The sequence below is a fragment of the Heterocephalus glaber genome, unplaced genomic scaffold, assembly GCF_053883595.1.
Source record: "Heterocephalus glaber isolate CG9 unplaced genomic scaffold, H.glaber_assembly_v1.0 deba00001523, whole genome shotgun sequence".
Taxonomy (NCBI): Eukaryota; Metazoa; Chordata; class Mammalia; order Rodentia; family Bathyergidae; genus Heterocephalus; species Heterocephalus glaber.
In genome coordinates, this window is record NW_028258327.1 from 17,942,003 (window position 1) to 17,958,992 (window position 16,990).

Sequence of the window (16,990 nt, forward strand, 5' to 3'; positions counted from 1 at the left end):
AGTACCTGCAGACTAGGGAGGCTACATGCACAGTCTCAGGGTCTGTCCTGCCAAGCTTAGGAGCCAGGTCAGGTGGGAGCTGCATGGGCACACAGCCCTTATGGGGCCTCTTGATTGTTTCTATCTAGTTTACTTCCCTCTGGATCTTACAGCACTGTCTGCCAAAACTCCAGGATATCAGATTCCTGACCTTTTGAAAAGAGGAATTAGCAAGACAGACACATACAGACAGATGACACTGTCCATCACCAGTTCACTTCCTGTCATAACCTTAGCTCTTACCAGCCTGGATAGATCTTTTCTCTGTTACCTGCAGGAACATGGAAGATTCTAAGCCTGAAGGTTTGGTGAGCCCAGCGGTTCTCAACTCCTGGCTGCACATTACAGTCACCTGGGGTTGTGTCTAAGAAAGGCCCCGCACAGCTCCCACTCTTCTGGGGACTCGTCCTGGGCTGGCCTAGTGTTTGCCAATATTCTGGGAAAACCAGGACAGTCAGTTAGCCTAGACTTTTTGTTGTTTAAAATTCCCCAGGAAAATATAATGTGCAGCTATGTACAAAACCACTGCTAGCTTAATTTTCAACAATGAAGAATCTGCCTACATTTTAAATGCTTTGCTCCCAACTTGTGGGTTTCAAGGCAGTCAATTAAATATGTGCTAAATAAAAGACAAATCTGATGGCTTTAGAAATATACCAAAGTTTACTCTGCCAATAACAAAATCATGTGGAAAAATATTTGGATAAAGACAATTAAACACTGTAGATTTAGATGGCAACTTGTGTACATCTCCAGTGGAGTACTATTTGGCAATAGAAAGTGCTGAGCTATCCATACATGTAATCATACAGAACTGCAAACATCACACTGAGTGATAGAAGTCAGACAAAGAAGACGGTAGTTCCATGATTCTACTTACACAACATTTTCCAAAAGGCAGATCTGTGGTTGCCAGGGGCTAGGATTGGGTTTTAGGGGACTGCCATTAAAGGGTACAAAGGAACTTTCTAGGGTGGTGACAAAACTCATAAGCAATATAGTTCATATCTAAAAAATGAATTTTGTGTATGTAAATTCTACCTCAAAACCTAACATTAAAAAATGTGACCTTGGCTGGGGATTTAGCTCAGTGGTTCCGCCACCTGCTTTGCAAGCGCAAGGACCTGAGTTCGATCCCCAGTACCACAAAAAACAAAAAAAACTCATGACCTAAAACTCGTAGCAGACATTTTTGCCAACTTAAGTAATGGGCACTCATTTCCTAGACAGAGGCTGCTTTATTTGTTGAGTAAGAAGGATCTTTCTACAATTCTACCACCAGCTGTCTAGGGCAGAATATAAAAGCCCTTCTTCTCGGATGGCCGGAGATACCATACCAGTACTTCCAAAGGCTCTACCACTTTATCTACAGAGAAAACTTGTGGCTTTCCACAATTCTGTTGGAGCCCTTCATGAGATAAAGGCAAAGCGGTGGACCAGACAGACTAGGGCTAGTTTATGGCCCTAAATGTGTCATAAACCACACATCTTAGTCAAAGAGTCAACTCGCCCACAGCTTAAGCTTACTTATCCCGAACTGGGACCACGTATTTCTCACAGCTGGGATAAAACGATGATGTGATTATACACCAACTTATGTTCCAGATCATGTACCAGCTTGAAAAAACTGGAGCAGCCACCAGCCTGCCAAGCAGTGAGCCAGGCATTATTGGTGATATTGCCACACACACTTTGCTTCTTTCCCTCAAGCTTTTGACCCATGAGGGAAACAGGAGACATGTGACCAGTGGACAGCAGCACAAAGCTGGGTGCAGTGTCAAGAAAGAGCTGCAGGAAATAGCCTGGTGGGCCTTCCGGAAGAGAGAGGCTGGGGTCCAGGATGGAGGTCTGCCGGGAGATAGGAAAGGCTACTCCTAAAGGAGTATGTAACTGGAGGAGGAGACACATGACAGCCAGAGGGCAGCAGGAGGCTGGGGAGCTTTACTGGAAGGTTTCTGAGCTACGAAGAGCAAGATGGAAAAGGCACTAGACTCAGGCTACTCAAGATGCCACCAGGTTTCTGAGATAATCCAGGGATGTTTAATAATGAGCATGGAAAGAGGGGCAGATGGGAGATATTAAAGGAACATCTTACAGTGTGATGTGACCAGAGGGGGGAGACATGAAAACAAAAGAGATGAAACACCTATTCTGTCCCTATCTCCTTGAGGACAAGGATAGCTTGCTTCTTGACACTAATAAACCACTGGAGAAGCAGGGAGAGCTGGGAGATTTCAAAGGAGGTCAAAGCCACTGAAGCAGGTTCTCTTGCTCCTTATGTAGGCTATTTTCTCTGAAGAGTTTACAGCTCTTACTTTTATTTCCTATAGAAAGTGAGCCCCACAGAAGTCACTACATTGATGGAGTGTATTTCTGATAGATTGGTTTGTATTAGATCTCTTGCCTGATACTGCTGCTGAAGGTCTTGCATGGAGATGTGTATGTAGGATCTTAGGCTAGAGATACTGGGTATCAGATCCTACTTTGACACAAAGGTACACACATAACCAGTATGTTTTAGGGAAGCTACTTGTTGCTGCTACCCATTCCAGCACATCAGATTCATTACTCCTTAACTACTAGGTGAGGCCACCACTGTGATACCAACCACACAAGTGCACTGTGGGAAATCCTGAGGCCTCTGCAATCCTTGCCACAGACCCAGCCTGGCAATCCCAGGACTGAAAAGAGGACAAGCCCTTTTATGATCTCTTCTCACCACTACTGCAAATATCTCAAGAATACTGATAATGCTTTTTTAACCTTTAAAATGAGCTTCTCCCAATTTGTAAAAAAAAAAAAAAAAAAAAAAAAAAATCAGTGGATTCTGGAAACTTTGAAAAAGGTACAAAGTAAAAACAAAAATAGAAATCAGTCTCAATCCCCATAGATAACCATGTTAATATTTTGATAATATCCTTCCAGGCTTAAACTTTTTAATATATATAAATTTATATGAAGGATTGAGTGTATATGACTTTGTACCCATTTGTTTGTTCTTTCACAAGAGCATGATTTTGAAAACAATGACTTTAGGGATATAAATTGATTCCATTATATAAGTAGATGAGAACTTTATACTCCTCTTCCTACATATTAAAAACAATTATTAATATTGCTGTCATAAACATCCTTGAGGGTAAATTTTGACCAACATATTTTGTTGCTTTTTTATAACAAGGTCCTAGGAGGGTAGTTACTAGGTAAAAAGATAGAATCTTTTTTTTCTTTTCCTTCTTCCAATGTTAGGGATCAAACACAGGGCCCTATGCATGCTAGGCAAGCACTGTACTACTCAGCTTAATCCTCAGCCAATTGAAACCATTTTTAGATTCTTGATTTGTTTTGCCAAATTGCCTCCCAGAGGTGGATGTTCCCGTTACACTTCCCCAAGCAGCATCAGAACTCACTTCACTGCACTCTTGCTACTCTAGGGTCTTAGTATTTTAAAGCTCTTAGCTGGTATTTTTTAATCTGGCTCTCTCTTGCTGTATTTTCATAGATCCCATGATTGGTATAGTAACCAGTCAGTTCCCAGCAACAGTCAGGTTCTCTCACATCAGCTGTGGCTGGGCTTGTTCCTGTCCTGGACCATCCATCTGTGTTTGCCCTCTCTGTAAATGAAACTTCCGGGCAAGACTGACCCACAGGGTTCTCTGTACCCACTGGAGCTATCTCTGCTCACTGAGCGGAGACTCTTCCTCCAGAGAGGGAAATCCATGGCCATCCTCACCTGTGAGTGAGGAGTTCTAGCACCTGCTGGGGCTCACCTTGTTCCTGGCAAGCACATTGGCTCCTGCTTTAACAAGTAGCTTTGCTGACTGGCTGAAACCATGCCAGGATGCTTCATGCAGGGCGGTGTTCCCATCCTGAGGAACAGATGGGGGACAAGGTACATTATCACAGCCGAGTTCTTCTCATAATAGTCAACATATCACACTGGATTTTCCCTGAATACCACAGGACCTTGATCAGCTTGGGTTCTTCATCTGAACCATGGAACACAAAAAAGGATTTGGGTGGCCAGTGTCTGCATTCTCCCAGAAATGGTACTTAAAAACCATTGTAGGTGCACAATAGAGAAATGAATTCGGATGTACAATAGATGCCTTATGCATTAGGGCCTAAATGTCCCTGGGAACCTCTAGAGAAAGGCCCCAGACTCATCCACAACTCCTAATAGAAAGCAGCATCTTCAGGATGGCACATTGTCCACTCCTTCCCACCTGCCTCCTGCATTCTGCTCTGCTCCTGACACCAGAGTGAACCCTGCAAAGATGAGGGGAGAGTTCTGCTTCACAGGTTCCAAGGCCCTAATAGGTAGGTCCCGTTCCCATTCCCTACTGCTGTTTTTGTTTCATTTTGTTTTAACCAAAATGTCATCCAGTTTATTCTTTTTTTTTTTTTTTTGGTACCAGGGATTGAACTCAGGTCCTTGTGCTTGCGAGGCAGGCGGCAGAACCACTGAGCTAAATCCCCGGCCCATCCAGTTTATTCTTAAAGCCCTAAAAAAGAGTAGGCACCAAGGAACCAGTGATTTGTAAATTTGATAAATAAGTGTCCTAAATATGTGGTTTTAAATAAAACCAATTAGTAAAAATAGTTGTATTTGCTTACCTTACTACTGAAAGAACAGAAATATCATTAAATGCAATGAACTAAGTGGAGCAGAGCCAGGAATGTAGGGGTCACAAGGGGGAAGAGCATGGATGAGGAGGTAAAGACCCCATGCTGTTCCAGGGTACAGGGCACTTAGCAAGATCATTGTAGGCACATTCTTCACCAAATATGTTCAGGCTTTGGCTGAGACTTTTACTCAACTACATCTATGCCCCTAGAAATACCTAGAAATACACACAAAAAGACAAGGCCTAATCTAGCTGATATCCACATAAAAACATCTAGGGTCCCAGTCACCAGGGAGTGCGGCAGTACTGAGAATGGTATTGGGGATGTGTGTCCTGTGTGTCCTGTGTGTCCTGTGTATTTATGTGGTTGTTACTGGTACCATACAACAGAGGGAGAAGTTTTAAAATAAATACCAGATATTCTTTCAGAAGAAATGTGAGCTGATTTCATCTTGTTAAATCATGACTGATTAAGGTAGGAAGAACATCTTGACTACTCAAAAGTGACCAAAGCAGCCTCCTCTGGGAGCTGGTTACAGCTCTCACCTTGACACCCCCTCACCTTGTCTTGTCTGTCCAGGGCACATCCCTCTTGGATGAGTGCTGCAATGATCTCGGTGTTGCCCACCACCGTGGCCCGGTGTAAGGCAGTCTGGTCCCCCTGCAAAGTGACAGAGGCAGGGACAGCGGTTAGCTCTCCCAGCACACCCCTATACACTCACTCCTCAACACCAGGATACCTCCCATCCCCACATGGAGCAGACTGGTCACTTGCAGAAGATCTTGGTCCTCACAGGCAAGGTGGGCTTTGTGGCCTTGTTAGTAGACAATGCATGCTGGCAGAGCAATATAATTCTTGGGACCTGAAATCACTAGCAAGAAAAACCCTTGGCCTCAGATCAACCTCAGATTAAAGGTCAGATCCTGTCCTGCCACCCTGGAGACTGACTGCCACATGTGTAGAGAGTGGGTCTGGGAGCTGGGCTGTGTGCACTATGCAGTTAAGCCAGTGATGCCTGTATTCTTTACCCCTGAGGTCCCAGCTTACAGAGGAATTGCTTCCCAGCCACTTAGTTGGTAGCACTCATGCTTTGATGACAGAGGTATAATTTGTTCACTGATTTGCACTAGCCAAGAGCAACACGGTTTGCCCTGCTTCATCGGGGGACTACAGGGACTGTACCCTATCACTGCATCCTCACTGATTTATGCTGCATTTGGACCTCCTTTCTCTGTGATCAGATTCCTGGGATTGCTGACCAATTTTCTCCTTCAGGCGCCAAAGGGAACTTGACTCTTTCCCCTAATTGCAGTGGAGAGAAGGATGAAACACTCCCAGAGGTAAAAAGATCAAGACTGTAACAAGAGAGTTCCACGTCTCTAAAGAGCACATTTTATCTCTCACATGTACTCAGGAAGTCAAGTTAAGGCAAATCAAAGCAAGTGCATGCCCCAGGTTTGAAAGAAGAGATGGGTCAACAGTGTGGAAACTTTCTGGTGGACAGGAATGAGCACACAGCAAGGGGGTCAGGAGACCTGGGTTGTAAACAGCCTTAGGAGACACCTGTCACCTTGGTGAGCCTCAGATCTTCACCTGCAAAAAGTGGAGGCTGGGGATCCCAAAGGTCCTTCTCTTTCCTTTTTGGAGTCTATGATTTGGTTGGTAAGATTTATATAAGAGAATTTTCCTGACTGAGCGTGGAGAGGCAAAGGACATACTCCAGCACACCCCTGGTCTTTATCCCAAGAGAGATCACTGTAAGACAGATGACAGATCTTTAAAAAGAAGGACATACTACTACTAACTACAAATAGCCTTAATAAAATGCAGATGCAATTTACTAATCTGACTAATCAACAATGAATATCAAAAGCATTTAATCTGAAAAAAAAAAGCTATAGTGAAGGATAGTGGTGATAGTTGCACAAAAATGTGAATGTACTTTTTGTCACTGAACAGTATGCTTAAAAATAGTCATGATGCGGATGTGAGGGCGATCTGGCTGCGATGTCTGTCAGCCCATTGATATCCAGGGGTGATTCAGCTGATCTGGCTAAGTGGGTGCCCCTTCCTCCCTCACCATTCCATGTGTGTCCTTCCTGAAGGTGCGCACCTGGTCAATGGAAGGGGAGATCCTTTCTTTGATCAAGGGTATACGAGTACCTGCGCTCCCCTGCTAGAATCTCCTAACAAGCTCTCAAAAAAAGTCATGATAGTACATTTTAAGTTATATATATATTTTACCATAGTAAAAACTCATTCAATCCTAGTTAAAATTCAAATTTGCTTTCTTAAAAATAAAAATCTTCCTTTAAAAATCCACAAAGGGAAGTGATTTTTATTTTTTCTTCTTTATACTTTAATAGCTTATAATTTTTAATATTTTACACATGTAACTTTGAGCATCAGGAAAAACTACTACTAATTAAAAGTCTAAACAATAACTATGTATCAGGAATGGGACTGACTGTTCATATCTCAGAATTTTTTTCATGGTTCATTTGTAGAATTCAGGGGACTTCCAGAGTGATGTGGTCCAGACATCCAACCCCATGACCCAACCGCATTTACTATCCTCAGTGTTGCCATCAGCAACCTTCTCCTTTGCCTCCTAAGCTGTTATCGTCCCTCTGTTTTTTGCTTTGTTTTTGTTTTTTGCTATTATCCCATTATTGTAAGTTAGGTTTACACTGGTTTTCTTCTTGTCCACTTCCCCAGACCCTTTATTGAAAGGGGAACCTTTTTGTATGTCACTCAGTCAATAAGAGAATGTAGCCAATAGGCCAATGGTTGTGGGAGGTGTGCTGGGCCATTATATTACCCATTCCAAACCTCTTCAGAAGTATTTCCAGAAGAGGAATGCTTGCTGCTCAAATAAGTCATAAGTAATTGTTCAAACATTTAACTTGAAAAAAATTCCATATGAATTTCTAAGACTTCCCATTTCCCTATCAGAATGGTCACAGATTTCCTCAAAATGGGCCTCAAGTATGATTTACTATTACTGGCCCGCTGAGAGAGATGGTTCTCTTCCCAGCAAGAAGTGTGAGACTGCACCATCACGGTAGTATTGACTTGGCCAGATTTTCAACTGGTGGCCTTTAATAATCGCAGCAACTGCAAGCACCCTACCTAGCACTCCTTAGATCAATGAGAACAACTTTGAGAAGATGAAACATAATTCTGTCTGTGCTGTGTAGAAAGTGTGGGCAACAAGCCCCAAGCACGAAGGTGGCATCAGCCATTCTCACTGTCCGGATGACCACAGGAAGGGTCTTCCCGGTTAGGGCACAGTCTGACCTACGTCTTGGTTCAGGTCAAATGTTGCATCATGTTTCATAGCTGCCCACTAAATCATGAGCTGAGGAAGATTTTGAGCTGTCCTAGTACCGGTATTTACCACTTGCTTTCATCATCGCTGAATGTATTTGTTTCCTGCAGGACAACTTTCCTTTCTAAAACTCTAGCTCAATGCAAGTATCTAATGCTAACTTTCAGTGCAGTTCTTAGGAGTTAATTTCCAGATGGATTATCAAGATTCAAGGAGCTCTACTGAACACAAATTGTCACCAGGTGACTGGCACAGGTGTCTACTGTATGCCCCTTTCTCTGTGGGGAGCTTTTAGCTGCACTCCCTGCCTGTCCGCCACAATGCTTCCCCCTCCCCCTTTACTCCTGTTGGACAGCGACTTGTGCAAAGCCCGCTCTTTGCTTCCTCAGTCAGGTAAACACTGCTGTGTAGGAGACACTCGGGCGCTTTTCTCCCTCTCATAAGTGGCTGTCCTTGATCATTAGCTTTCGTCATACTAGCTGGAATGGTTCTGGAGATCTGAGCAATAACCTTTCTCAGGCTTTTAAAAACCAAATACTCTTAAATTACCAGATGGCAACTAAAGACAGAGAGACAAAACACAAACAGGGCCAGGTGTGTTGGCACACACCTTAATCCAAGCCCTCAGGAAGCCAAGGCAGAAGGATCACAAGTTCAAAGCCAGTCTGGACTACATAGTGAGGCCCTGTCTCAAACAATAAAGGATTGCCTCGGGTTATCACCTTGGAACCACTCTCACGCACATAAACAATTTAACACTTTTAGACCCTCAGTTGAAAAAAAATCCCATCAGTTACCCCTGGAATCCACTCTTGGCTCCCATGTATTGAAATTTAATGCTAAAACATTTACTCAAAACATGACAAAGAAGATGAGCTTTACATACTAATGGACCCAATTTTGACATAATCCTTATTTCTATATAATCTTAATCAATCATGAAATCCTGAAACTCTGAAAAGAAAATCCTGGGTAAAATATAGGTCTCACATAGCACTTACTCAATTTTAGTCAGTATTTTTTCATTGCTTACTACGTAGTGGCATGGCATCTAATTCTTTCATTACATTGGTGAGCCTCACCTAGGATAACTAGTTAATTTGAGTTATTGTGGCTGGGCCTGAATTCAAATTGTGAAGGATTTTTGTATTCACTCCAAGCTGCTCCCAACCTATGAGGCCAACTAACCCTAAGATCGGTCTCAGAAGGTTGGGGCTGCCTCATTATGTAAGCTAAGTGTTTATGTTAGAGCCTTGGCCACTGTAGGGGCCCAAGTCATATTTGTTGAATGATTAAGTGCAAAGAAGCAAAGGGAAAAAAAAGCTGCAGTCAGAAACTTGAAAAGCCAGCAACCCTGCAGTTTGGCTCTTTGATTTGGAATATGCTGACCTGTTTGCAAAAGAACGTGAACTGCCAGCTCTCAGCTTTTCTGGCACATCGGTGTTTCTTGCTTAAGTGCTTTGGAACCTCTGAGGTCCACATTTTGTTTTGAAATATTTTTATTTTTTGCTCCTACATGGTAGAAACAGTTGAGTATTCCAAAGCCAAGCTCATGAAAGGAACCCAAGGCAGGCAAGGTTAAAGGGTGGAGTCCTCCCCAGGTGCAAGGGCAACACGCTGTAAGGAAGTGAAGACAAGGTGGGTGTGCAAAGCAGTTGCTGACCTCGGTTTCTCTCTCTGATCTGCTAGGGTTCTTCCTAGCCTTTCTTCTCTGGTTTTTCTTATTTTTTTCTTCCTTTATGCCTTTTACTGTGGCCACAAGGTCTTGGACTATTTCTGAGGAGGAGGGCATGTGGCTGTTCATTGACCAAGCAGAGATGGCGTTAGGGCTCCAGTGAGGGTTGCCAGGATGGGCGGGAAGCAAGAAAGAATTTGCACCTGGAGTTGCATATTCTAAAGAACTGGTTACCACAGGTTGAAATTCATAATAATCCCACTCCAGGCCACTGGAGGTCATTCTTCTGCTAATTCTCAGTCCTTACCATGCCAAAAAGATCAGTATCTGTAGAATATGAAGTTAGTAGTAAATTCTTCACATTAGCATTCTCTACCCACCATCCAAGAGAGGTAACATGAAATAATTTTTCTCCAATAATTGACCTCCTAGCCTCTATAAAGTTTATAAAGAGATTTCCTCCTTGAATTCTTGCATATATTTCAAGGCTCATCATCAACAATCATGATAAGGACACACATGGATCAGATAATGGCAAATGAAAAACTTCAGAAGTAGTGAAGGTCAAACCTACCTTCTCCACATCCACATTTTTTTACATTGTTTGTTACTGTTGTGCTATGTGTTCTCTGTCTAGGGCAAAGAAAAGATGTAAGAAAATTTCAATAAAAGAGAGTGTTCCTGTCTACAAGCAGAGCAGATTTTCCTTCTGTCAACACATCTCATCTTGGCTACTTTGTGACAATTCTTGCCTTTTTTCTTATTGCCTCTCCTGATAGAAGCAGCAACAATTTTAGGAATTAGCATGGCCTTGGCTGCACAAGAACACAGTGATCTTCAGGGTGCCAGTCCTGGCCAGGACTGTTGGGTGGGATGGGTTAGCACACTGGGCACTTCGGCCTTGCCATCGTGGCAAATGAGGGCTCTGAATATGCAAAGAGAAGACCAGATGATGCCAACATGTTTGTGCTAGCAATTCAAGACCCCTCCTTTTCTGTGGTCAGCATCTCTTTCCTCTCCCTGTATTTTCCTCCCGTCATCTAAGGAAATGATTTGGGTCAGGAATGTTATGTTGGTTACAATGTAGAAAACAAAGTATTATGATTCAAGGTAAAAATCAATGGCTTAAAGCTAAGCAGTATCTTTTGAAAATAACATCCTTGATGACCTAACAGGTTTCAGACATATTTAGAGATCTGAGACATACTAGGTGGCCTTCTGCCTGTGCAAAAAGTAATGCCGTATTGTCTTCACAAACACTGTCCTTTTTCACTTGTAAATGTGTTTGCCAAGTGGTAAGACATTGCACAGAGACTGAAGGAAAACTTGAAGTACTTTGGTAAACAATACCCTTGAACAACTGAAGGTCTGAAATTTGAATAATGCTTTCTAGCCACTGATATTAAAGGTGAATCTGGAAGACACTATGATAAGGGGAAACTCTCCAAGAGTCTATGTTGCTTACAAAATTTCATTTTTCTTAGAAGTCTACCACACAGTTTAAGAGTTCAAACAGTTTCTGAAAATAGTTTCCGATCACATTATCACAGGACCTTTTCCTAATAACTCTTTGGAGGACAATCCCTTGTTAGACAACTCACCTTCTCCAAAGATCAAACAGGGCAACACTATGTACATTATGACCCATCCCCAGCCCCTACTCATTGACTCAGAAATGGCCAATTCATCCCAGAGGAGCCAGCCTGAGTCCTCTCTAGACAATTTGAATGGACAGACTCAGAGCTGAGGTGATGGCAGCCATGTCTCAATGATAGCACAGCACCAGAGTAAACTCTTTCTAGAGGCCTTTGTTTACTTGGATTCCATGAAATTTATCCCCCACCCCTATCCTCCTAGAATAGATCCTATCCAGCTAGAATGAGGGCTTCTACTCACATCATCCTGGACATCCAGGTCACAGCCAGCCTTCAGCAAGATCTGGACCACAGAAAGATGGCCCTTATTGGCAGCAAGGTGCAGGGGAGTCCGGCCATGCTGTCAATGCAAAGCAAACACTGATTTCAGAACATGACATCAAAGCCACTCCTTTGGGGTTGGCAACAGGGGACTGCGGCAAGGTTTGCACAATAGTTTTCAAGGAGATAACTACTCTTGTCACTTTGGTTTGATGGGAGAGACTTAGAAATTGACCCAGAACTGAAGTTGTCTCAATTAACTTTGGGTCCTGGCCTTGTAATCAATGAACTAAATATACTTAAAATGTGCCAATTTCATTGAGTACAGTATATAATTTCTATTCCTTATTCAGAAGCAGCAAAGTAAAAAGTAGAAAGATGAGGGGTTTCATATCTTATTTTCCCACTGGTACTAATACTATGGGAAGATGAAGTGCCACAATGAAGGTGACCCAGGCAAAGGGTGAGAAAATAGCAAATTTCAAGCTAATCAGCTCCAGAAAAATGCAGTTAGTAACTCCTTAAAATTAAAAATCACAATCAAACTGATTAGGAAAGGTTTTCTTCCATTTTATGAAAAAATGAAACACAATTTCATATCAAAGTAAGATAGCAATAGTTAATACACAGGGTATCATAATTATGAGTAGTTACCCAGAGTACAAGACATAGACAAAAAAGACCCTTATGAAGAAGAAACAAACAGATAATAGCACAAAACTTTCTTTTTACTACTAAGAAAAACTAATAGTATAAATGAAACAAACTAGCATATATATTTAAATATTTTTGAATCAACAGAATAGGTAATTTGGGGAGTTATTTGAATTTCTCCCTACTCCCTATTTATCTTCTATTTTGCTCTTTATTTGTATGTATATATAATATTAATAATATATGTATGTATTGAGTTTCTCAGATAAGAGAAACCATGTGATATTTGAGCTTGTATGTCTGACTTATTTCACTTAACATTATGTTCTCATGTTGCATCCATTTGCCTACAAATGCCTCAAGTTTATTTTTCTGTATGGCAGAGCAGTACTCCATTGTGTAATTATGGACTATTTCAGACATTAAAAGATATAATTTTTTTTTTTGGTACCGGGGATCAAACTCGGGACCTTGTGCTTGTGAAGCAGGCACCAGAACCACTGAGCTAAATCCCTGGCCCCAAAAAATATAGTATTTTATACTCTACATACTCACCAACCACCTTAGGAAAAGCTCAGAGAACTACTGCCATTCCTTGGGAATGCCTTCCAGATCTCATCCCCTCCACCCCTAGAGGGAACCCCTCACTCAAACTTGGTATTCATCATTTCATTGGCTTTATGTTTTCACTACCTATTGGTGGCCAGAGACAGTAGAAAAACATGGTTGTGCATATTTTAAACTTTATATCAATGATATTAAACTGTACACTATCACTCAACATTTTTTGTCCGTTATATTTTGGAGATTTTTTCCCCCACACTGTCACATGTAGCTCAGTTTACTACCCATTCTCCTACTGATGGGCACTAGAACTTCCTGCAGTTTGCAGAGCACATCTGTGTGCTCCACTCCTTATATACCTGAGTGGGTTTCTCAGCCCTCTGGCTGCATCATAGAGAAGTCTGTTCCCTCAGCTGCTCTAAGCACATGGCTCCTGGGGTACAACACCAAGGGTGACACCCAGAGGAAATAACACTTCTTGGTCTAAATTAACTGACCTTGCCAAACTCCTACTTCTCCAAAGGAGATATTCTGTTCCTTTGGTTTCTCTCTCAGGATTCACTGTGAAAAAAGGTTTGTGCATCATTTAGCCTCAGCACCATCCACGCTGAAACACAGCACTAAGGAAAAGGGTCTCACCAAGCCTTACTTCCTGCTTAGCATTTCCATAAAGACCCAAAGGTTGCTATTATTATTCTAGCAGGATAAGCCCATTTATAATCTCAATAAAGCACAAGTTGCCATGGATAACTAGCCATGGAGAAAGACAGAGGTAACACACAATAAAGGATCTTAATTTCTACCCATGAAATGCAATCAGAGCACTAGAATGAGTCTGGAAAGAAAGAGGTCAGAGCTCACTTTAAAATTAGAATTCTTAATTAAGAACAAAGTTATTCCCAAAAAGTGGGCTATTAAATGCCTTTATTAAAAAAAGACCATGTCTGAGATGAGATGGAGTGACCTTTCTTTGTTGGTGATTGTGCTCAGCCATATGCTACTTAACCGTGATTCTTTAAATGATCTGTCCATAGCTGATTAGACAGAGCAAAATGAGTGGGTTTCATTCCTTGGGCCTAGTATCAGGTACTATCTGTCGTGTGTCCTTGTCAAGGACCCCCCACTTTGACACTGAATAAGTGACCTTCACAAGTTTCCTAAGGCATTATGAAGCACAGGAGAGTTTATCACAAATGTGAGGAGAAAGGTTTGAGTTGTGAGGAAGGTGACAACATGGTTAGACAAAAATGCCTTCAAGTAACCAGAAAACATAGACCATAATGGGAAAGGGAGTGTGGAGAGATGCTGGGAGTAGGAACACAGATAGAGTCACTGAGTATTGGGGAACCCTGGGGAACATACTTGCCACCAGCCAGGTCTTTCTGGTGGAGAGGTAGAAGCCCAGCATGGATAAAAGTTTTGTCCAAATGAACAAAAATAATGAAAGTCAGGAGAAGGAATGCTGCTGTGGTTCTGTTATAGACTGAGTATGTTTATACTTAATCAATGTTTGGCCCCAAAATTCACATGTCTAATCCCCACTGTGACAGTATTTGGAGATGGGGGCTTTGGGAGGTAACTAGGTCATACCTATGACCTCTCATGGTGGGATTTGTGCCCCTATAACAAAAGATATGAGAGCTTGCTGCTGCTTTTCTTTCCATCACTTGGGGATACAGCAAGAAGGCAGCTGCCCACACACCAGAAAGTGGGACTCTCACACAACCATGGGTGCTGGCCCCTGACCAGGGACTTCCTGGCCTCCAGAACCATGAAAAATAAATATCTGATGCTTATCCACCCAATCTATGGTATCTCTTTACAGAAGTCAGAACAGACTAGGACAAGTTCAAACCAGATCACAACTGGGAAGGTGCTGCAGGAGCTATAAATTACAAACAAGATACCCTGGCCTGGAGGCCATCTCCTTTATCCACTGTTAACAAAGGGTCCTCCCTGTGGAGAAATGAAAGGTCAGAGGCACTGGAGCTGGACAGGTCTGGTTCACATCCCAGCTGACACACAACACTTCTGTGATTTTGTGCATGACAACTTCCTAAACATGCTTTCTCTTGTGTCAAACATGAACAGTCTCCACTGCCCACTCCACAGGCTTGAGATAAAGATATTCGGTAGCATCCACCATCTCATGTGTGTTCCTTATGCTCCCTTCCACCCCCGAGGATAGCTCAATGGTTACCTCTCCTCAATACTCCACATCATAGCCCTACCAAAGACCAGTGAGATATTTATACTGTCAAATAGATCTGGGTGAAAAGTTGGGTCTTAAATCACTGGGCAGCTAGATGGGCTTTAGCTGGAGGGTGGAGTTCCCACCAGCCAGTCCTGATGTGGTGTTCCATTTCCACTCTTGAAATGTACTGAGGTTCCTATTTTCTGTGTCTCTGCTTGGAAAGGCCTTACTGGGAACAAACTTCTCCAAACTATGCCTTCTGATTCCCCAGTAAGACATGTGTTCAGCTTGCCTTCTCCACACTGACAGCACTTCAGCTCCCGGTGAGGGAACCAGAGCATCCTGTTGTGTTACCTGGGCTGTGATCTCCTGAAGGGCAAGGACTATGCTTTCCCCAAATCATGAGCCAGGTGAATTCTGGGGTAGTCTGAGAGCCATATCAGAGAGGCTCCAGTGTTTCTCAAGCACAGGACAGGGACAAATTCAATAGTCCTAGGTTTGACTTCAGGGAAATATATGGAGATCTTGAGGTGGGTACAAGCTTTAGTTTCTAGAATATCTCTGCCTCTCAGAAGAAATATCATACTAGGAACTTCAGAAAAATTTCAACAGCTGCAGCAGTGACACAAAGGTCTGTACCCTCTTGTATGCTTGGCTTCTTTGCTGGCATCTGGGAAGGGTTCAGGGGCAGTAAAGGCAGAAACTTCTTTCCTTCAGAGCATGATGCTGTCCAATTCTGACCCCTTAGCTGTCTCAGCACAAGACAAAGTCCCTCCATACATATACCACCAATCAAAAGAGGAAAGCAAGAATGAAGAAACAGGCTTGGCTTTCCAGAACATTCTGTAGTACAAAGCAATAAAAGTAGGGCCTTTCAGTGGAGTGGTCATCCCTGTCCATGGCACAGAAATATCTTCAGACTGTGCCTAATTTATGGGGAAGGCTGGGATGCCCCAGTGTGAGGGAACAACAACATCACAAACACCCTGGTCCTTAGAGGCAATTTTAAATGACTCAGATTTAGGATGCAACTGCTCTTATTTCCATGCCCCTAGGTCTGGTCAGGGAAAGAAATGGTGACAGAAGTAAAACACCCAGTATTGTGAATGATGAGAGGAAGAAGCTTTTGAAGCACTAGTTTGCCCTGGGTTTTAACCTAAAAGATCAATTCAGCCTGACTCACCGCAGGCCCTGGTGGCTCAGGGAGACCAATATTTATAAAGGCAACAAGCAATAGACAGCAGCAGTTAACTTTACTGCATGGCACACATCATCTTAAGAAGTGTAGATGTGTTGCTTGGTGCAATGGCTCATGCTGATAATCTCAGCACTTGGGAGACTGAGGCACAAGGATGGCACCTCCAAGTCCCACCTGGCAACTTAGAAAGACCCTGTCTCAAAAAATAAAAAGGTCTGGGAAAGTGAACCAGTGCCAAGGCCCCAGGCTCAATTTCTAGTAGCAGAGGAAAAAGAAAAAAGAACTTTATATATGTTAACTCAGGCAATCTTCCCAACCCTATAAGGTAAGCACTATTATTAAGCCTATTTTACAGAGGAGGAGACTGAGGCATGGAGACTGTCACTTGTTCTATGCCATATAGCAGGTAAATGAAGTATGGACTCACCTCTTAGGCCATCTGTTCCAGCCCAAGCTCTTACCCACCTACATGCTGCCTTGATGGTGCTATTGGGGTGGGGTCTCCTGGCAGACATGGGGCTCCACGTCTTGCTCCCAAGTTCTTGGGTGTTGTGATCCAGCCTGGACACTGACCTCTGGGGTTTCTTAGAAGTAATTTGGTTTTCTTGAAACCTCAGGGATGAGCAGAGGTTATCTGTTTTTTCTCTGTACTGAAATATCCTGAGGAGGCTGGTCTGTCTGTCCTGATGGCTGACTCCTCCTCCTGAGTCTGATCAACTCTTGGTGGCGGGGCCCAGGCATCAGTTTTTATACAACTCCTCAGATGACTCTACTGTGTGACAGTTAAGAA

The 16,990-nt window shown here is 42.8% G+C and overlaps 1 protein-coding gene across 16 annotated transcripts in view; it reads right to left on the reverse strand.

Annotated features, from left to right (window-relative positions):
- Ankrd6 (ankyrin repeat domain 6) overlaps positions 1–16,990 on the reverse strand; it is a 190,652-nt gene that overhangs the window by 21,471 nt on the left and 152,191 nt on the right. For 5 of the 16 annotated variants that reach the window (XM_087187999.1, XM_087187998.1, XM_087187989.1 and 2 more), the window contains exons 4-9: positions 16,628–16,972; positions 11,571–11,669; positions 10,249–10,307; positions 9,663–10,001; positions 5,230–5,328; positions 3,810–3,908 (exon numbers count right to left, since the gene is read on the reverse strand). In XM_087187999.1, the coding sequence (XP_087044125.1) occupies positions 3,810–3,908; positions 5,230–5,328; positions 9,663–9,956 (492 nt within the window). In that variant the 5' untranslated portion in view covers positions 9,957–10,001; positions 10,249–10,307; positions 11,571–11,669; positions 16,628–16,972. Of the gene's footprint in view, positions 1–3,809; positions 3,909–5,229; positions 5,329–6,261; positions 6,424–9,662; positions 10,002–10,248; positions 10,308–11,570; positions 11,670–16,627; positions 16,973–16,990 lie in introns of all 16 variants that reach the window. The other 11 variants (XM_087188003.1, XM_087187996.1, XM_087187994.1 and 8 more) reach the window with 7 other exon arrangements.